This window comes from Panthera onca, chromosome B1 (assembly GCF_046562875.1).
Source record: "Panthera onca isolate mPanOnc1 chromosome B1, mPanOnc1 haplotype 2, whole genome shotgun sequence".
Classification (NCBI taxonomy): Eukaryota; Metazoa; Chordata; class Mammalia; order Carnivora; family Felidae; genus Panthera; species Panthera onca.
The window spans coordinates 67,532,027-67,554,379 of NC_138342.1; the positions used below are offsets into that span (position 1 = coordinate 67,532,027).

The 22,353-nt window shown below is 41.9% G+C and overlaps 1 protein-coding gene across 1 annotated transcript in view; it reads right to left on the bottom strand.

Moving 5' to 3' along the window:
• Nucleotides 1–22,353, bottom strand: part of SCD5 (stearoyl-CoA desaturase 5) — a 156,582-nt gene that overhangs the window by 42,394 nt on the left and 91,835 nt on the right. The window contains exon 2 of the mRNA XM_060654753.3: nt 18,984–19,114. Within this exon, the coding sequence (XP_060510736.1) occupies nt 18,984–19,114 (131 nt within the window). The remainder of the gene's footprint in view (nt 1–18,983; nt 19,115–22,353) is intronic.

Below are 22,353 nucleotides of genomic sequence, written 5' to 3' on the forward strand. Positions count from 1 at the left end.
GGGAATACTCTGTCCCCAATTCACAGACAGCAAAATTAAGGCTTAGAAGAATTTTGCTGAAGTTCATTGAGTAGGTCAAAACAGTAATGGAAAAAAGATAGTGCTCCTTCAATTCTTGGTTCACTCTCTTTCAACAAGGTATTTCCCTTATTCTCTAAATTTAGAGGCAGGAAGTCTTTTACAGAGAACTCTCATTTTCCTTGTTAAAAGGTTATATTTGTTCTTTATCACAATGCAATTTTATAAAAACTCTGAGTAGAGGCTTCTGAAGAACTAGAAACATTATTCTCACACAACTAAGCATAATACAATCACAACAAAAGAATGGTGAAGACAGGTCGGAACAGAGATGTTTATTTGCTTTAACTCCTCTTACCTGGATATCTTCCCAAAAGAGGCCACTTAGCCTGCAACAGTGAAATGAAGCAAGGGTTTTGGCCAGATTCCAAATGTCCGAGCATATCATCGAGCCCAAAATACTTTAAGATGAATTTTTTAAAAAATCTTCTCTTATTGTTATGTTCTTATTGTTTTTAAAAAATCTTCTCTTATTGTTTTGCTAAAGCAGAGTCCAATGAAAAAGCGATCCAAAGGACAAGATGTAAGCCAACAACAGGGCAGAAGCGAGCAAGATTCGTATGCTTACCCAAGGGCCTTTTTCCTCCTCCTTATCTGCATTTTGCTTCTATCCTGGAGGGATTGGGAATGGGAGCCAACCTGTGAATGGCATTTGTCTTTGATGAAAAGCTGTGTGTACCTAGGGTGTGTTTGGTACGGTTAATATATGTGGAAGGGCAAGTGGAGGGCTGATGGGAAGGGTGAGCAAACCTCAGGAGGCGGAGAGTGAGAGAAAACGGCCACTAGCTGCTCCCACAGCCCCAGCAATCTCCTGGTAATCTCTTCAGCCCCCAGAGTTTACAAAGTGCTGACTACTCTTGTCTGGAACTATGTGCCTTACTCCATCATCCTCACTTCACGGGAAAGAAAAACAAAATTGAGGCCTAGAAGGATAGCGAACTTCCATCAATGAACTGACTCTCGAGTATGTGTATTCTGTCTGTGCCCCGTGTGCACATTTAGGTAGGACATGATATTAAACTCAGTGGCAATTTCTGAAGCCTAAATACTTACACATCCTAACAAATCAATTGACAAATGATTCCATTTGCGACTCAGAGTTTATACCTTACGGTACTGTCTTAATCTGCCACCTCATTACCTTCATAAGTGGACACTCACTTTTATCGAGTTTATTGATCATTCCTGGCAAAGGATTGGAGTGGCAAAGAGTGCTACATTAGCTCTAAGAGCCCAGGGTATAACTGAGGCACAGGAAGCTGGGGGCGCTGGAGAAGACCAGGCAGGGGAAGAGAAGCAAATGAGGAGTGGATGGCTCAGGTGGTAGGTTTTGAGCCGTACTATGTCCTACTTTGTGCTGTCCAAGAGAAATATAATGCAAGAATATATATAACGAAAACTTCCCTGGTAGTCACATTAAAAAAGTGAGAAGACACAAGTAAAATTAACTTTAATAATATATTTTGCTTAATACATCCAAAATATCATTTCAATATATTATTAGCATAAAATTATTAATGAGACATTTTCCATTATTTTTTGGCACCAATTCTTTGAAAGTGAGTGTTTCTTTTTACACTTCTAGCGTACCTCAATTCAGACTGGCTACATTTCAAGTGCTCAGCAGTCAACATGTGTTTAGTGGCTACCATATTGAATAGTGCAGTTCCAACTTAGGGCTTGTCCACTTTTCTATATGGGTGTTATACTTTTTTTTTTTTAACGTTTATTTATTTTTGAGACAGAGAGAGACAGAGCATGAACAGGGGAGGGTCAGAGAGAGAGGGAGACACAGAAGCAGAAGCAGGCTCCAGGCTCTGAGCTGTCAGCACAGAGCCCGACGCGGGGCTCGAACTCACGGACCGTGAGATCATGACCTGAGCCGAAGTCGGACGCTTAACCGACTGAGCCACCCAGGCACCCCGGTGTTATACTTTTAAAAGTTTAAAAAAGTTCCGTGTTGTTTACCGGGAAGAGTGTCAAATTGTCACAAGCCATGTGAAGGGCAAACGGGCTGCACATATCAAAAGCACTAAAATTGTGTCTTTCAATTTAGCAATTTGTTTTCTACCTTTTTTGTTAAGTTTATTTACTTATTTTTGAGAGACACGGAGACAGCTCGAATGAGGGAGGCGCAAACAGAGAGGGAGACAGAGAATCCCAAACAGGCTCCATGCTGGCAGCGCTGAGCCTGATGAGGGGCTCGAACCCACAAAACCGTGAGATCATGACCTAAGCCGAAACCAAGTCAGATGCTTGGTTTTCTAGACTGAGCCATCCAGGCACCCCTAGAAATTTGTTTTCTAGAATTTATCTTAAGGAAATAATCACAGTTGCATGCAAAGATTTAACCACAGAGATGCAGTGAAAACTGGAAAAACCCTGAATTTCCACATAATGGGATTTGATTGAGTACCTTGTGATATATTCGTGTGTGTGTACATAGAAAGTTTCTGGAGATAACTATTAAGAGAAAAACCTGAGGGTTACCTCAGGGGAGTGAGACTGGGAGGGAGGAGATGAGGAGAAACTTTTATATTTTACTTTATACTCTGAAATTTTTAACAAACGCATCTCTTGGTTTTGAAATAAAAACCAGTCAACAACAACAACAAAAGGTTACTGTAACATTGACATGGAGTGATGAAAGGGAAAACAGTTAAGAGAAAATAGTTTTCAAAATAATAAGTACAATTTTAATCAAAATGTGTGCATAAAGATAGAAAAAATAAAGGAAGTGTGCAAGTCAACCTGTTTTAGAGTGGTTCTCTCTAGGAGATGGCATGGCAGGTGTTTTTAAAATTTTTCTTTTAGTTTGCCTGTATTTTCTAAATTGTTATAATAAACGAGGTTTTTGTTTTGTTTTGTTTTGATTTTTGGAATATGGGGTAAACAGATTTTTTGAAAAACATTTCTATCCTCCTGAATCTAAACAACCCAGCTTCTGCCATTAGCTCCATGTTAGGAAAAACGACATGAAAGAGTAAGATTTGTCTAGTAATCTGGTCAGTTCCACATCTTCACACCGTTCTTCTTCTATCTTTTGTTGTTCTTAGCACGCATCAACCAACCACACCTCAATCAGTGTGACAGTGCCCTTGCTGAAGTGCTCCCTGTGTCTTGTACCTTTAATACTTCACTCTCCGTCATAGGTAACGTCCCTGAACAGGGTCCCTGCTGAGACTGTGAAAATTGAAATTGATCGTGCGGTGATTTTTTTCCTTCATAAGCACGGCCTTTGAGTATTATCTGGGACTTGAGCAAAGGTAATCAATCTCAAAAGCTCCACTGAAGCAGATTATGAAACAACACGCTCTATCAGAACTACTTTTCCCCAACTTCCTTTTATGATCAAAATAATTCTCGAATCTAGTCCTCTAAAATGGCAATAGGGGAGCCTGTCTTTTGAAGCCCGCATAATTTCCACTGGTTAGCAAGATGAAGGCTAAATGTAAACTGTATTTTTAGCTTGTCCCAGTCAACAGATCTGAGACCAGAGCGTCGATCAGCTTTCCCCCAGCCTAGCTGCAAACAGATGTGTGCTTCTGAACAGACACCACTGAGGTCATTCTGTCCCCTACCTCAATTGTTCCAAAAGGGGAAATTTACCAGGTGGCCTCAACACAGAGCCAAAGGGAATTCCGTCTGTGCCCGTAACACATCTTTGTTTCTAGTCAGTAGTGAAAAACAAACTAGGACCAACATGTCAGCTCCGACAGTCAGGTTTTAGAGGAGAGAGAGACAGAGACACACACACAGAGAGAGAGAGAGAGAGAGAGAGAGAGAGAGAGTGTCTTGAGAATGCATGGCATCTTATCTGGAAAAAGAGTCATTCTACCAAGGGGATCAGAGAAGACACTGCTGCCTCCACTCTTTAGGGCCCATAAAGCTCATTTGAAATAGACTTTATCTCAGTCTCTGGGGTCTGAATTTAATCTCCTCCAGTTCAGATGACAACATTGTACTATTCAAACAGTGAAGAACACTCAGTGCTTTCCCCATTGTTGATACTGGGTCAGCACTGATATCCCTCCAGATAACACTGACAATCTGTAAGAAGAACCCAGAAAGTCCCCAAGAAGGGCCTGGCAGAAGTCTATACCACCTGGCAAACTGTAGCTTCCAGAGAACAAGTTACCACCTGCCGACCAGCCTTCAGGTGGCACTTGGCCTGGGGAGGTTTTTTTATTTAAAAAAAATTTTTTTTAATGTTTTCATTTATTTTTGAGACAGAGAGAGACAGGGCATGAGCAGGGGAGGGTCAGAGAGAGGGGGAGACACAGAATCTGAAGCAGGCTCCAGGCTCTGAGCTGTCAGCACAGAGCCCGATGCAGGGCTCAAACTCACAGAGGGTGAGATCATGACCTGAGCTACTCTGAGAGATCATGACCTGAGCTGAAGTCAGATGCTTAACCAACTGAGCCACCCAGGCACCCTGGCCTGGGGAGGTTTTATAAGATGGTTAAGAGTTGAAAGCCAACTTTCATGATTTAAAAAGTGCTGACAAAACTTAAAGATTGCAAAGAAGGAAAGGGGCGTTTTATGTTTTCTTTTATTACTCCGTTGTTTAAATCTCTTACAATGAGAAACACAATTTTTTTAATGTTTATTTAGTTCTGAGACAGAGAGAGACAGAGCATGAGTGGGGGAGGGGCAGAAAGAGAGGGAGACACAGAATCCGAAGCAGGCTCCAGGCTCTGAGCTGTCAGCACAGAGCCCGATGCAGGGCTCGAACTCACAGACTGAAAGATCATGACCTGAGCCGAAGTCAAAATCTCAACCAACTGAGCCACCCAGGTGCCCCGAGAAACACATTTTTAACACACATTCTAAAAATGGCTTGGGAGGTCCTCTTGGTAGACAAATTGACCTCCTGTGAATCTTTCCAATTTGATTTTTGGAGGTATTTTTGGTCAGTGATGTGACCACTGTTCTAGTCTCCTGAGCTATATCTCCTTCCCTCAATGAGTCAAAATTTCAGGAAGAAAGGGCCTCGATAATAATGACAGCCCAGTAGCCAAGGATATACTTTGCTCCTAGATCTTGCTTTTTATTTATTTTTTTATTAATTTAAAAAAAAAATTTTTTTAACGTTTATTTATTTTTGAGACAGAGGGAGACACAGCATGAACGGGGGAGGGGCAGAGAGAGAGGGAGACACAGAATCGGAAACAGGCTCCAGGCTCTGAGCTGTCAGCACAGAGCCCGATGCGGGGCTCAAACTCACGGACCGCGAGATTGTGACCTGAGCTGAAGTCGGACGCTTAACCGACTGAACCACCCAGGCGCCCCAAGATCTTGCTTTTTAAATATCACTTCGCATTGAAAGGAGTCGGGACTTTGATGATATGGCCGATGTCAGGCCTAAGGCAGGAAAAGTACAAGAGGAATGTGGTATATTTTGTTGTGCCAGAAAGTCAAGAATTGCTCAAAACATGATGGGAATGTATGAAAAAAGACACAGGAGTCCACTTGTAGTGCCTCCCATTGAACAAACTGGGATAATTTGATAAATAATTGGAGGCATTAAGATGACTAACAGTAATGAATTAAAAACCATTTCATAAAATAAAAATCCATGAATAAATAAATAAATAAATAGGTAGAAGAAATCATGGAGTGCGAAAATCATTGTTTTGCAGGTGCCATGGCAATAGTTGATTCCAGCAAGAATCACCCATGTGTGCTGAAACTACTAGGTAAAAGGTTGATGGAGGACAAATATTTACATAGGCTTATAATATCTCAGCATAAATCACTTATTAATTACAAAAGGAAAAATAGTCATCTTACAGGAGACACTGAGTAAACACCACCTTAACTAAGCGATCAAAGTTCATACTACCTATAATGGTATAATGACAAAGCGATATCATATGCTTCTTATTTGATGCTCAGGACACAGGATTATTAATGCATTCCCGACAAAAATGCACAGAATGTAAGAGAAAACATGAGCAAACCAAAATGGGAGACCCTCTGCAAAATAGCTAGTCTATGCATTTCAAAAATGTCAATGTCATAAAATCAAGGGAAGACTGAGGAAATATTCTACTTGGAAGGAGACTAAAGGGTCATCACAACTCATTGTAATACAGGATCCAGAACAGGTTCTTGGGCTAGGATCATGGATGTAGCATTTTATCAACATTAAATCCCCTGATTTTGGTCCATGTTCTGTGTTCTTACAAAAATGTCTTTCCTATTAGGAACTACAAAGTGAAGTCTTTAGGAATGAAAAGGTATGATGTTTATAACAGTCTCAAATGATTAAAAAAAAAAAAGGAACGCAGAAGAATGCATATACACATATATGGAAAAGGAAAGAGAGTAATAAAGCAAATGAGGCAATAATGTCAATAATTAGTGAGTCTGGGTAAAGGGTATCCAGGATTCTTCATGGTATTTTTGCAAGTGTTTTGTAAGTTCGAAATTATTTCAAAATAAGAAGTCACAACTGCAAAGAAAAATGTCAAGGGCACCTTTAAAAATCTCAGATTTTCTCCTTCCATTCCATTTCTACCCTGCCACCCCCATTCAGGCTCTTGTCAGTCTGCTTGACTCCTGTAATAGCCTTCTGGCTCACAGGGCCTTCAGTCCTTTCCCCCTGGGCAATACATGTGGTACATTGTGACCATCCTCTCCATATTCATACTCCCCAAATACCTATCATCCTCTTGTTTATTATCCAACAACCTCTCCGTGCTACTTTTCTCACCAAGCCTAAACACTTCTTCTTCTGACAATCAAAGAGCTTCAATTGGTCTGATCATCCTTATCTTTCCCACTTCATTTATTCTTTAATTGGACAAATATTTACTGACTGTTGGTATGTGCTAGGAGATAAGAAACAAGACAATCAAGGCTCTATCCTCAAGGAGTTTATATTGTATGGAGGAGACAAACATAAAGTTAAAGGAGTCAACATAAATAAAATCATTTCAGACTCAGATTTGTGCTATGAAGCAAATATGTATGGGAGATAATGAAGGGACAGGAAGATAGGCAAGGACTTTCTTATCAGGTAATCCGCAGGCTGGGAAGAGCTGGATGGAAGGGAGAAAGGAGCTATCTGGGGCAGAGGGAAGGACTGGGCAGGATCCAGGAAGTAGGAGACCGGCGTGTTGTGTGCAAGGAGGTGGGGCAAGAGTGAAGTCTGAGAGGTATTGTGGTGTAATAAAGACTATATCTGGTCTTTGCCCCCAGTGGTTCCTGGCACAGAGCTTTACAAACCCTTAGAATTTCCTGAGTGATAAAAAGTTTCCTTATTATGCTAATGGGGTGACTGTGGTGGGCCCCCAGATAGCTTCAGGATCATGCTGGTCACCAAAAAGACCCACCAGGTGACTAGAGGGTTGGCACTTTGGGAGGGGAGGGGGACTGGAGACTGGGTTCAACCATGTGACCAGTGATTTAATCAACCATACCCCTGTAAGGAAACTCCAGTAAAAACTCTGGACACAGGCTTAGAGGAGCTTCTTGACTGATGAAGGCACTGATGTGCGGGGAAGGTAGCACACCTTGATTCCATCGGGAGAAGGCACAGAAGCTCTGCCCGAGGGACCCTCACACCTTGCCCTATGTGTCTCTCCCATTGGTTGGTCTTGATTTTCTAATCAGATAATCAGATCCTTTATAATTAAAACTGTAATGAGAAGTACAACACTTTCTTGAGTTCTGAATTGTTCTGGTGAATTATCACACCTGAGGGAATTGTGGGAGTTTGTAGCCGGTTGGTGAAAGGCACAAGGGCCAGGAAACCCTACTTGCGGCTGTCACCTGAAGTGGAGGTGGCCATGCGGAGGGCTGAGGCTTTATCTTGTGGGATCTGCTGCCAGCTCAGGGACTTAGTGTCAGAATTGTAGTGAAGTGTGCTTGGGGTGGAAAGCGGGTATTGGGATGCAAAAGCCTGATCACTCAGGGCCTTTGAGGCCATCACAACAAGGCTGGATTTCATTCCAAATGCAACGCCAAGCCACCAAAAGATTATTATTGTTGTTGTTATTGTTATTATTTTTGCTAGAGAGTGGTTTAATTTTTGATAACTTCTGTCTGGCTGCAGTGCAGAGAGGGGCACGTGTTGCAGGAGGAAGACCAGTTTATGAAGCATTTGCAGTAGTGTAACCAAGAAATGGTGGTGGCTTGGACCAGAGGGGAGCACAGAGGAGAGGTGTGCAGATGCAAGATATTACCTAGAAAGTGGAACTTGAAGAGATTGGCTGAAAGAGAGCAGTGAGTGGGGCACCTGGGTGGCTCAGTCAGTTAAGCAGCCGACTTCGGCTCAGGTCACGATCTCGCGGTCCATGGGTTCGAGCCCCACGTCGGGCTCTGTGCTGACAGCTCAGAGCCTGGAGCCTGTTTCGGATTCTGTGTCTCCCTCTCTCTCTGCCCCTCCCCTGTTCATGCTCTGTCTCTCTCTGTCTCAAAAATAAATAAACGTTAAAAAAATTTTTTTTTAAAAAATAAAAGAGAGCAGTGAGGGATGATGAGGGAAATGAAGGAATCATGAATGACACCCAGATTTCTGGCAGGGAAAACTAGAAGTGGTCGAGGGGGAGACGGTAGAGTCACGACTTCGGTTTTGGGCACATTGGTTTGGGGATGCCTAAGAGACGTCCAGGGAGAGACGTCCTGCAAGTAGCTGGGCTTGCAGCCTGCTATGGCAGTCAGTTTCTTTCTCCAGTCAGATCAACTTTCTACTCTGCGGGGACCCCCTCCAGCATGCCACTATCACTCCTCTCTCTCCACCTGTGCTCAAGTCTTTCCCCTACTTTTCCCTTTCAATTTTTTTTTTTAACGTTTATTTATTTTTGAGACAGAGAGAGACACAGCATGAACGGGGGAGGGGCAGAGAGAGAGGGAGACACAGAATCGGAAGCAGGCTCCAGGCTCTGGGCCATCAGCCCAGAGCCTGACACGGGGCTCGAACTCGCAGACTGCGAGATCGTGACCTGAGCTGAAGTCGGACACTTAACCGACTGAGCCACCCAGGCGCCCCTACTTTTCCCTTTCTTCCTTGCCTACGCAAATCCTTCTCACCTGTGAAGGTCTAACTCCATTTCTGCATTAGGTTTTATCCCAGTACCCTAGCCCGTATTCATATTTCGGCAGCCCTAAGACTCAGGATGAAGCTTTGGAGACAATTTAACTCCACACTGTCTTGTAAAAGTCCCCTTTTATCACACAAAAGGCTAGCCGGCTCTCTCAGACTGTCAGCTCCTTATGACAAGGGCCATTTCTTGTACATCTCTTGTATTCCTCAGAAGCACACAGGGGTTTATGCACCTTTAAATTAGAAAGGACTTAACTAGCAGATTTACACAAAAAGCCATAGAGGAGTCAACTGGAGAAGATGAAGATAATCAAATGTGTCTGTCTTCTAAGAGTTTTTAAAAGCAAGGCTAGAAATTTCCTCTGGCATATAAAAGTATAACAATTTTACCATTAATTAAAATTGTTGATTCAGTGGCTCCTGTAGCCATTGTACCTTTGGAGCTTAATAAATCATGTGAAATAGCATCCCTGAAACACTGCTGGGACAAGAGCTCTGATTGGCACTAGCAGGAACTAAGACAGGATGATTGAAAGTCTGAACTTTGATAAACAAGGACAAGAGATGAGAAACAGCTCAATTACCTAATGAGGGGGAGGGGGCAGGGGAGGGAGCGCATGGAAGGTCCCGATGTGCCTGAGAGATCTAGTTTTATTTAGCATCTTCATTAATGACTGAGAGGCAAGGCATACACATTTTGTTGATAACGTTTTTTGGTCGTTACCAAATTAGGAGGTGCTGCAGACATCATTGAGGACAGGAAAATAACACAGATGGATCTAAAAAGAGGTTGGAAATACGAATAGAAATTATCACAATGAGATTTGATTTAGGAAAAATGCAAATGAAGGCAGCTGGGAGAGAAATCATCCAAAATGCAAAATAATCAGTGGGTAGGGAAACCTAGAAAGCAACAACGTGGAGTGTTTGGCAGGAGAGCAGTGGGAATAAAGAGTAAGGAGTGACAACTCAGTGCTAGCTCAGCCCAAATGTTCGGTGGCAGGTCTGGGAAGAAATAGCTCATCAAGGTATTGAATCGCGACACAGTGTCCTTCGACACCTATACAGAATTTTCGAGACAATGCGGAGAAATAAACAAAAATCAGCTCAGACATTTGGGCCTCAGTTTCTTCAGCTGTTAGACAAAGGATTAGACTCAGCTTCTGAGCCCCTCCTCCCACTCCAACCTTCTGGTGGGTTCTAAGAGAGGAAGAGAGTGGTGGGGGAAAAAGGGCCCGGTTACGGAGGTGCCTGGTCTGAGTGCCTCCTCCGAAGAACTTCCTTATGAAAAACAGGCAAAATGAAACACTTAGCTTGAAAATATGTTTCAGAATAGATTCTATATTGACAGGCCTGCATGTGGAATTCATCTTCAACAAGTGTAATTTCTTCCAATATAGATGTGGAGCCAAACGAATATATAAAATCTGATAGCTACATGTTTGTAAAAATACCCTCTACTTTACCAACTATTTCTTTGAATAAAAACTCTCTGGGTGCCTTTAAAGTATATATCTTTTTCTTTATAAAAATGTAATCACCTTGAAATGCTTAGGAAAACACCGCTGTACAGAGGGCGAGACTGCATGGGGAGTGGCTGCTCGATGCGGGGTTAGGGCAATGTGACAGGCAGGCTAGCCCTCTGGCTCGTACACGCATCTGTGGAATGACTCCCTTTTCTCAGGCCATCCCAGGCTATCACCTTTTCATTCCCTTGAGGTTCGTTTCACTCCTCTCCCCAGCTCTCACTGACCTAGATCCACAACAAGGAAGGAGGTGAGGCATCTTAGGGCAGGAGCCATTTTGACCTCTGCCTTACAAGGTACATTTTTACTGGTAGGAAATCCTACCAGGTAAGGACACTCAGAAGATGCAGTGCCTCCTGCGGCCACCTCAGAAGTTTCTTCTCTCTCTCTCCCTCCCCTTCCGCCTCCAGCCCGTCATCGTCATCGGTAGGAGTGCCTTGCCAATACGGATGGAGTTACAGAACGGTATGCATACGACAACAATGCTCTGATGATTCCATAAGTCACCAACATCACGAACAGAGAGGTTGCTCAAAGAAAACTGAGCTGTTTGCTCTTCCGTCATGGCTTCCACACATGTCCCGGAGGGCTGGCAGCGGTGGAGACAACGTGAGGTGGTATGCAAGCATCTTCCAAAAGCATGCGGAGAAACCTCACGGCATCTGGGTCAGGGCCACTTCTGCTACTCCCTGTTTACACTGGAAGGAAACCAACAACGTCTACCCAACTTGAAAGGAGGAAGGCGAACTTGTTTCGTGCAGCAGAAAAGCTGTATGTCTGAGGTGCGGACTCATGGTTAGGAAAGGTGGCAAATACTGAAACAGGATCTCTGCAGACAGAGTTAGAGCCTGCCCAGGGAACCATGTAAAGGTAAGGATTCTTGAGCCTGCAGTAAGTGTTCTGATGTTTTATTCTCCCACCCAACTGCCACCAGGGGCTGTTGCTAACACCCTGAGCTGGCAGCGAGGTCACTGCTTCATATGCAGGTCCCTCTCCTTCTTATGCACATCCACACAGACCCAGCCTTGGGGACTGGTCTATGATCCTGAATCCACCACAACACCTCCAGGGTCTCATGACTATGGTCTGAGGCTTAATCATGTCACTAAAACATATGAGGCCATGTTGTTCCCCCTCCTAAAGTTCCAGAGTGCCTTGCCGTGGCATTTAGAACAGCATCCAACCTCCTTGCTATACCTGACGGAGCCCTGCACTGATGTGGCGTCCATCCCCATCTCTATAATCTCTTCAGTAACCGTCTCCCACACCCACGTGGACCAGCCACACTGGCCACCTTTCTCTTCCTTGAATACATCATTCTTGTTCCCATCTTGGCTTTGGCTCCTCCTCCCATCTGGATCCCCCTTCCCCTACCAGTTGTCTCCCTCAGGTCTCAGCTCTAATGTCACCTCCTTAGCAAGGACTTCTCTCACCAACCTCTCCAAAGAAGCCACCACCCTGGCACTCTGTCACATCGCTGTGTTTAAATTCTTCACCTTCTTCTCTCCCTTCTGAGTACCTTTCTTGACTCATTTGCTCACTTATTTGCTCTCTTTCCCCCTGAAATATATACTCTATGAGGACAGGGACCTGTCCGCCTGTCTGTCGTGTTCTCCAGTGCCTGGAAGAATGCTTAGTCCATCTATCTGCTGAATGAAAGGATAAACATATCCTTTGATCCTGGGAGAGGCACTGGAGTGTCGCAGCGAGAGCGGGACCTCTGGAGTCGAGCCTCTGCACTTAAAATTCCCCTTGTGTCATTTCAGTACGTGTGTCCTTGGACAGGTTATGTAAGCTCTTTTCTTTCCATTTCCCCACCTATCAAATGGAACAAATAACAAATAACAAATACCTTTTAGGGGTATTGTCAGAAGACCATATAAAGCACTTAGTGAAGTGACAGTATGTAGTAGCTCTAGATAATTGTTTTGTTTTATTGTTGCAGAGTTTAGACTTGCCAAAGTTTACGGCCCATGACCATGTGATTTATCTGACATATTTAGAGACAAAGTTGGTCCATTTACAAATCACACCAACTTCCACCTTCTGGTCAGACATGTAAAGAGCTTGGAAGTAGTCCGTCACTCCCCAGCCTTGCAACAACAACAACAAAAATCCAAATGAACTGAAAATCAACAACTCGTCTTAGATGCATCAGAGAAATGAGGCCGCAGGGCACACTATTGCCCCCAAAACTAGAGACATAAACAGGCCATTACAGAGAGTCACTGCCTCCCAGAGGCAGAAACTCAGGAGCAAAAGCCCGCAGCTGGTGCCAGGATGGGCAGGCACCTTTAAACCGTAATTGATGAACTGCTCAAGTCTTAGTGTGGACAAGCTTGAGAGTTAAAAACAAGAAGGTCCAGGACTAGGGAGCCCCAACTTTCATAAATTTTACCTCCAGGAGCCCTATCAGGTTCTCACTGTGAACAGCTGGTTCTCCCAGCAGGTGGAGGAGAAAAGTAATCATTCTGAAATACACACAGTGCTCTCTGTTCTCTTTTCAAGACCAGTCCTCAAGAGAAACTATTTTACCAGATCCTAATCAACCGGGGTTTTACCAAAGCCTAACTGACCTGGGGAGGGGAAATACTCACCTCAGGCTCAGAGACTGAGAACTAGTCCCCTCATCTCTATGTCAATAGTGCTCCTGTATGATGACAGGACCTCAACTGAAAGAACTGAGCCTTAAGCCTCATTTAAGAAGAAATCTCTAGGAAAACCCAAAGACAATACAGGAGAGAAAAAAACAAGGACACCAGAGGAAACTTTAGCCCCTGACACCGTAGCTAGAGTGCATAGTAAGCACACAGCCCAATTCCTAGCCAGGTAAACATAAAACTTCACACTAAACCCCTATTTCCTCAGTTCCTCTTACCCAGTACATCATCTCCAGCTTTCAACAAAAAGTTACAAAGTATGCTAAAAGGCAAAAAATCCCATCTAGAAAGAAAAAAGCAAGCATCAGAATTAGATTCCACATATGGCAGAGATGTTGGAATAGAAGACTGGAAATCTAAAACAACTATGGTTAACATGCTAAGAGCTTTAAAAGAAAAAGTGGACACCATGCAAGAACAGATGGGTAATATAAGCAGAGAGATGGAAACTCTAAGAAAGTATGAAAGAAAAATGCTGGAAGTCAGAAAAACTGTAACAAATGAAGAAAAATGCCTTTGATGGGCTCACCAATACTGGACATGGCTAAAGAAAGAATCAGTGATCTTGAAGATACATAAATAGCAACTTCCCAAGCTGAAATGCAAAAAGAAGAGATAGAATATCTAGGAACCATAGGACAATTATAACAGGTATAACAAATGTATAATTAGAATACCACAAGGGGAAGAAATAGAGAGAAAAGAAGGAACAAACAGCAGGAATATTTGAAGTAATAATAGCTGAAAGTTTTTCCAAAATTAGTGACAGTCACCAAACCATAGATCCAGGAATCTCAGATAACACTAAGCAGGATGAATAGCAATATTTTATATATATATATATATATATATATATATATATATATATATATACATATATATGTATATACATATATATATACATATATATATATACATATGTATATATATATGTATATATATATATGTATATATATATATATATATATCATATTCAGACTGCAGAGAATCAAAAGCAAAGAGAAAATAATGAAAGAAGACAGAGGGAAAAATATCTTCCCTATAGAGGTATTTATTACCTCTATTTATTAAGATTTATTAAGATTTATTTATTTAAAAAAATTTTTTTTAATGTTTATTTATTTTTGGGACAGAGAGAGACAGAGCATGAACGGGGGAGGGGCAGAGAGAGAGGGAGACACAGAATCAGAAGCAGGCTCCAGGCTCCGAGCCATCAGCCCAGAGCCGATGCGGGGCTCCAACTCACGGACCGCGAGATCGTGACCTGAGCTGAAGTCGGACGCTCAACCGACTGAGCCACCCAGGCGCCCCTATTTATTTATTTAGATTTATTTATTAAGATTTATTAAGATTGATTTATTTATTAAGATTTATTTATTAAGATTTATTTATTTATTTATTAAGATTTATTTATTAAGATTTATTTATTAAGATTTATTATTTATTAAGATGTATCTTAAAAAACATGAAAGCAAGAAGAAAGTGAAATAAATTATTTAATGTGTTGAAAGAAAACCCTGGAAACCTAGAATTCCATATCCAACAAAGTTATTCACCAAAAGTGAGGGAGAAATAAAGACTTTCTCAGACAAACAAAAACTGAGAGAATTTGTCATTTGTAGAACTGCCTTGCAAGAAATGATAGAAGAATTTTTTTAGAGAAGGAAAATGGCATAGGTTAGAAACCCAGATCTACATAAAGAAAGAAGAGCATTAGAGAGTGAAAAAATGAAAGTAAAACAAAACTTCAATTATTCTTATTAATCGATCTGACAGATAACACTTGGTTCAAAATAATAGTAGCAACAATGTATTTGTTGATTAGAGCTCATGGATAAGTGAAATGAATGACAGCGATGTCATCAGGGATAGGAAGGAAGAATTGGAAATGCTCTGTTATAAGGTTGCTGCGAAGTGCCATAATGTTATTTGAAAGTGGATTTGGATTAGTTCTAAATGTGTATTACACACTCTAAAGCAACCATTACACAACTGTAAAAAGAAGTATAGTTAATATGCTAAAAGGGGAGAGGAAAAGAAAATCATGTAAAATGTGCAGTTAAAACTAGGGAAGACAAAAAAGGTACAAAGAACAAGGGTAATGAGTAGCAAACAGAAACAGGGTAGATGTTACCCCAACTATATCAGTAATCGCTTTAAATGTGAATAGTTTAAATATACCAATTAAAAACCAAGATGTCACAGTGGATACAAAAACAAGAGCCAACTAGAAGCTGTTCACAGATCACACTGTTGAACATCACACAAGAACACCCAGGGATGAGCCTAAAGCATCCCTGGCCTGAGGGTCAGGAGACAGGTTTCCCTCTGGTCCACCCACTAACTTGCTATGTGACCTTTCACAAGTCACTGACATTCTCTGGGCCTCTCTATACTACTCTTGACCCTTTATTGCAAAATAAGAGGAGTTAGACTAACTCCCTTCCAGCTCAAAACCCAATGCCTCTTTACTAGGATCTGATGAGTAATCATGGGCAGAGAGGAGGCTGCAATCTCTAACAGGTGCTATTTGGCTAAGCTCATGAAAGACCCAGTTGCACCCAGAAGCGGTGTGTGCATGAATGTGAAAGCACAAATCCAAAGCCCTGGCTAGTGCTTGTGAAAGCTGAACTCTTGGGTACCATTGGATGGTAGAAATATCTCACCTGGGTCCATATTTAGCTAGCAGAAAATTACAAGGAATTTGCAACCCATATTTAGGTTGACTGGCATCCTACTGATATGGAAGGAGAATGGGCCAGAGAGGAGCTCAGGGGGTGTCTGCTGAATGAAAGGGACAGAGGATTATCATAGCTCCTTGTCTATCATTCCTGCCCTGTCTTCATCTTTCAGACTAAAACACCTTCCCACTATCACCCCTGCCCCATGTGCATACATCTTCTACAGAAGAAAGAGAACAGGACGTTTCAAATGTTTAAGCCCCAATTTTAAGAAGATTGTTCTTGAAGATCTTGCTTGCAGCTTCTAGCAAAAGCCCTGCTCATTGTCTTCAAATACAGATAACCATGGCATGACTCGTCCATTATGGCCAAAGGCATGACCATTCTGATGGAGTAAAGCACAGGAGAACCTTTGAAATTATCTTCAAAAACCCATGAGGACATCAAAGGGAAGCTAAATCAATGACTCTGCATTAAATCAGGGTTGCAGGTCTGTACCCTACATGGACAGATCATAGCACATTTTTACTTTCCTAGGTTCTTCTCTCTCCAGGGTTAAGTGGTCTGGATCGACTGTACTCTTTCCCACTGACACAGTTTTGCACTGTATGGAAGCTGGCCCTATGCTGACCTTACAGATACCTTTTACCTAGGTCTATGATGTTGTTATAAACCCCAGACCCATGAAGTACTGACATTTCCACCTGGAAATTGGGGGAATTCTAATATTCCACTAGATGGAAAGCTATACGAAGACAAGGCTTGGGACTGTGTTTGCTAACATTATACCCACTGTGCCTAGCTCAGTGCCTGGCATAGAGTAAGTACTCAATAAATATTTGTTAAATGAATGGGGGGGGGGGTAGGGAATCCGCCACAATGTGAGCCTGAAAGAAGTAGGCACAGTTCAAATTTGACTGTTTCCAAAAATACTTCTTGAAAGTATTAATTCATTTCTCATTTCTTTAACAAACTCTCAGAGTGCCTTCTATGTGCCAGGCACCATAACACAGAAATGAATGAATGAATGAGACACTACGCCAATTCTCATAAAGAAGAGAGAACAATATTCACTGAATGTAACTGTAAGTTGGGCATTTTTTATTCATTATTTCATCCTTCCAAAAAACTGTGAAGTAAACATTATTTATTTCCCCCCTCCTTCACAGACAAAGGAAGAGGGAATTGCACAAAAACCCACATGTAGCAAATAGCAGTGCCAAGAATTTATTCCAGGACCTGGGTACTTCCTCTAGAATGTGTTTTCTCCCCAAAGTCAAGTTAAAATCACAGTGTGATGTTCTGTTATGTGATGTTATGCTGAGGAAACTCAGGTCATCAAAAATTGAGTTGTAAGTAAATAGTTTCATTGGGAAAAGGGAAATAAGAATTTTATGTTCTCAATTTCAGGTTGTTTAGGTTGGAAAAAAATTTTAATAATGGAGGTGCTTTGTAACTACATGAGTGTGTAATTGAAGGTTAGAAATAATAAACTGCTCAAACAAAACAAATGAAAATTACAGAGTTAAGTCCTAAATAACATCTAAGGCCCAAGTCAATGAGTTTCTAAATTATCATTATCATAACTCATTGTTATGATAAACAAAGCACAACATTAAACTAAGATGGTTGAAGTCAAAACAAAGTGTGGTGTAGTTCACATTGCCGATGATGAACAAAAGAACATGAAAACAAGAATTTGCCAACTGCTCTTCTGTGCACAATAGCTTTTTCTCCAGGACCTGGTAGTAATTCCCAACTGCTTGAATTATAACCAAGAGATATCCATAATATGAATTGTGTTCCCTAAGGTCTATTGTGTTATATCCTATGTGCTTTATGAAGGCTCAAACTGTGGGAGGGAAATAGGGAAATGAACCCTTAGACATGTGAGCAACTTGGAGAAATGCTCAGGGTCAGGTTGTCTTGTAGGGATGGGAGGCCCACTGCAGAGATAGCCACGTGACTTGCATGTTTGAGGGTTGCCTGTTTCCCTGAACCCTAAAGCCATTTTGCAAATCACCATTTCTTCCCAATGGGTGAAAATACATGGAGCCTGGAATCATCTGCATTCATATATTGGCAGAAACTTTGAAAGCACGTTGTTCCCATCCACCCTACCTGGATCAGATGAGAAGCTGGGAAAACAAAAATTCATAATCAACTCAAAATCCAGCAGCTCAGAAAGTGCCCAAGGTGGTGGGGAATGTTCTACAACTGGAATAGTCCTAAAGGATATGGCCCAATCCTAATGCAGTGATGACTCTCTTACATTTTTATACTTCCCTGCAATTTTTAATGATTTCATAACAACTATGGGAGTGAAGTCATATTCTTATTTTTATAGATGAAGAAACTGAAGATGAGTAAGTGATTACCAACAACCATCAGAGTAGGGCTAAAATCCTGTCTTCCGGCACCATATTTAATAGACCTCTACCACAAAATGATAGGGTATGTTTTCTAGGAGCAATGAATGGCTTTCGAGTCAGATCTGCATTTGCATCCAGGGCATATATATATCCAGGATATACCGCTTTCAGCCATGTAATTTGGCAAGTTCTTTAACCTCATTAAGCTTTAGTTCCTCATCTGTAAAATGGGGACACATAGGACACCTAGCTCATGGGGTTACTATGAGGGTCAAACGCAATATGCAGATAGCATGCTCAGCACAGAACTTGGCCATGGGTAGAGCCGGACAAATGTTGAGGGTTTCGGGGCATGCGTTTTGGGTGGAGGAATCTCGTTCCTCCTCTGTGGTTTAGTATTCCTAGGGGCACAAAGCCCCTAGGGAACATTTTACCATATCTAAAGCTACAAGGAGATAGAAATTTGGGACAGAAGGGGAATGCTTAGGGACCTGATTACTGAGCCTGGAATGGAAGTGAAGGAATGATCAGTCCACAGGGAGCAGGTCTGTGCCTCCACCCACAGTGCCATCTGCGCTGGGTCCCTAAGGCAGAGAGGACCCTCCATTCCCCACCTGGAAAGCCATGGAGTTGGCAACAGCCAGAAATATCCTCAGAGGCAGCTTGGCTTTGTAGGACCTGTGGCTCCACAAGCGATGGGCACCAGCTGTCACACCCAGAGCAGATAGGAGGAAGCAGAAGTACGCTGTAAGACACAAGCAGGGAAAATGTCAGTAAATGTCACCAAGCTCCTACACAAGCTTTTTTCCCCTATGCTTTTTTCTCTTCTGCATAGACCCATGGGAAATGGTGTTAGAACAATCTGCAATGTGAAGGAAGAATCGATAACTTGGGGAAATGCAGACTTTTTACTGATTTGTAGCTTTTCAGTACCAGGCAGAAGTGGTGAAAACTTTCCTCAGGAAACTTTGACCTTTGAACATTAATTTTTCTCTATCAAACAAATCTTTTATTTGCTAATGTTTCTTGCCAGTCTTGATGCAAAGTCTTAATCACGTTAGTGTGTATTTATAACTCAGTCTTACATGCTCATTCTCTGTAGAGCTAAGATTGATGTTTATGTTGCCTCTTGACTGGCACCTGTGCTAGGAAGTGTGTTATATGAAGACCATATTTCTAAATGGCAGTGCCATTATCATGGCTTCATAGGCCTTTGTTTGAAGGAAATCAGGCCAGATCTAAAAGCAGTGAAGTCTGGCTCAGGACCAGTGAGAATGAGAATAAAAATGACAGTAGGGACAACTGAGATTTGCCTTCTAGAGATCCCCACTTACACCATCCCTATGACCTGGGATGGCAAAGATGGCCAGGTGGGGAATTTTTTTAAAGCCAGCCTACAGTGGAGCTTATTATCTGCCACACACTTAAATATATTATCTTTAATCCTCATGACATGTTGTAGTGTCTCATTTTACAGTTGAGGAACTGGATCTCTGAGAGTTAAATCCTGCCTATATACCCAAGTCAGCCTTGTTCCAAAGCCTCTGCCAAGAGACCCCATGCTGCCTGACCAGTGGTGGGGGTGGATTACTTTTTACACCAAGACCTGGGAGAGTTTATAAAAGCCTGTGTAGGGGCATCTGGGTGGCTTAGTCACGCGACCAACTCTTGATCTCTGCTCGGGTCATGATCTCATGGTTTGTGAGATCAAGCCCTGCTTTGGGCTCTGTGCTGACAGTGCAGAGCCTGCTTGAGATTCTCTCTCTCTCTGCCCATCCCTCCCTCCCTCCCTCTCTCTCTCTCAAAATAAATAAACTTAAAAAAAACTGTTAAAAAAAAGTGTGGTATACACCTCACGCCAGTCAGAGTGGCCAAAATGAAGAAATCAGGAGACTATAGATGCTGGAGAGGATGTGGAGAAACAGGAACCCTCTTGCACTGTTGGTGGGAATGCAAATTGGTGCAGCCGCTCTGGAAAGCAGTGTGGAGGTTCCTCAGAAAATTAAAAATAGACCTACCCTATGACCCAGCAATAGCACTACTAGGAATTTATCCAAGGGATACAGGAGTACTGATGCATAGGGGCACCTGTACCCCAATGTTTATAGCGGCACTCTCAACAATAGCCAAATTATGGAAAGAGCCTAAATGTCCATCAACTGATGAATGGATAAAGAAATTGTGGTTTATATACACAATGGAATACTACGTGGCAATGAGAAAAAATGAAATATGGCCTTTTGTAGCAACATGGATGGAACTGGAGAGTGTGATGCTAAGTGAAATAAGCCATACAGAGAAAGACAGATACCATATGGTTTCACTCTTATGTGGATTCTGAGAAACTTAACAGAAACCCATGGGGGAGGGGAAGGAAAAAAAAAAAAAAAAAAAAGAGGTTAGAGTGGGAGAGAGCCAAAGCATTAGAGACTGCTAAAAACTGAGAACAAACTGAGGGTTGATGGGGGGTGGGAGGGAGGGCAGGGTGGGAGGGAGGGCAGGGTGGGTGATGGGTATTGAGGAGGGCACCTTTTGGGATGAGCACTGGGTGTTGTATGGAAACCAATTTGACAGTAAATTTCATATATTAAAAAATAAAAAAAATAAATAAAAAAAAAAACTGACTCAGAGATGGTAAAAAAAAAAAAAAAAAAAGTGTGGTATAAAGGGGACACAGGGACCCCCCCAATAAATTATTATTCCTGAGATTATTACAACTACTTTAGTGCTTTTAAAGCAATATGCCCACACAATGCTAAATGTCTTACTTGGATTATCTTATTAAAAACACATCAAACAATCCTATAGGGTTTATATTATTATTAATCCCATTTTACAGATGAGAAAACCAAGGCTTAAAGAAGTTAACTATTTTCCCAGTGTCACAAAGCTAGGAGGTGTCTTTGCTAAGAGTCAATTTCTAGTCTGTCTGAACCAAGAACCAAGTTCCTGACCCCACACTCCCCTATCCCTCTGGGAGACATCAAGTAAGTTTCATCTTTACTTTTTTACACCCCACTGCCATCCTTAATACTGGATTCCAGTCTAAATTTAAAAGTGAGCTTCTTCCTTACTTGAGGGGAGAACTCTAAACCTAGCTATAAAGTAGGTAGGATCAGGCATATTATCCCACACAATTGCTTCTAGCACTTAGCACATACAAGGCCCTCCATAAAGATGTGGCAAAGAACAAGTGATTGGCTGTCAGAACATCCCTGATCAACTGTGAATGGTACCAGGACAAGACAAGTTTTTAGGGAGACTATTATAGCACTTGTCTAGAAGAATTACTAGGGTAACTTCAGTGTCAATATACGTATTCAAAAGTAGAACCATATTACATCTCCCAAAGGTCAAGTCTTATCTTGACCTCAATCCATATTTATATGGGTCTGAAAACAAGACTTACCCTTGGCACTAAGATTAATGAGTCTCTGAATGCATGTGCTTTTCATAAACTTGACAAATCATTCCTTACTTGAAAGGATAAAAACAAAAAATGACAATCTGCCCATAAATCACAAAAAATAACAGTATATAAAAAGTTGTGGCCTCTTTTGTTATTATAATTTAATCTTGGTCATGAGTCTATGAAACGGACAGCTATTTTCCATGTCATCCCTGGCCTTCATGTCTCTACCAATAATTTTTTCCCAACTGTCAAGTAGTTAGGGAGTAAGAAATCTATAACGGAAAAATTCAATGTGACTCTATTTTGCCAGTGGACTAAGACACTGGACAATGAAAAACATTGGCCAAAAAAAGAATCCATCCAACGCATTTCCTAGACAGGGCCTTATCACAGACAATGCTTCCCAGTATGGGATCTCCACTATTTCAGGGATCACTTACATGGTTGATCTGAGCTGGGCAGTAGTGGCTATTGGTTTTTCATGGTCCTTCTTCTGGCAACAAGAATGTGGCCATGTAACCCAGGCCTGGCCTAGCATATGACTCCATCTTCCTGGCCCTGGAATAAACAGT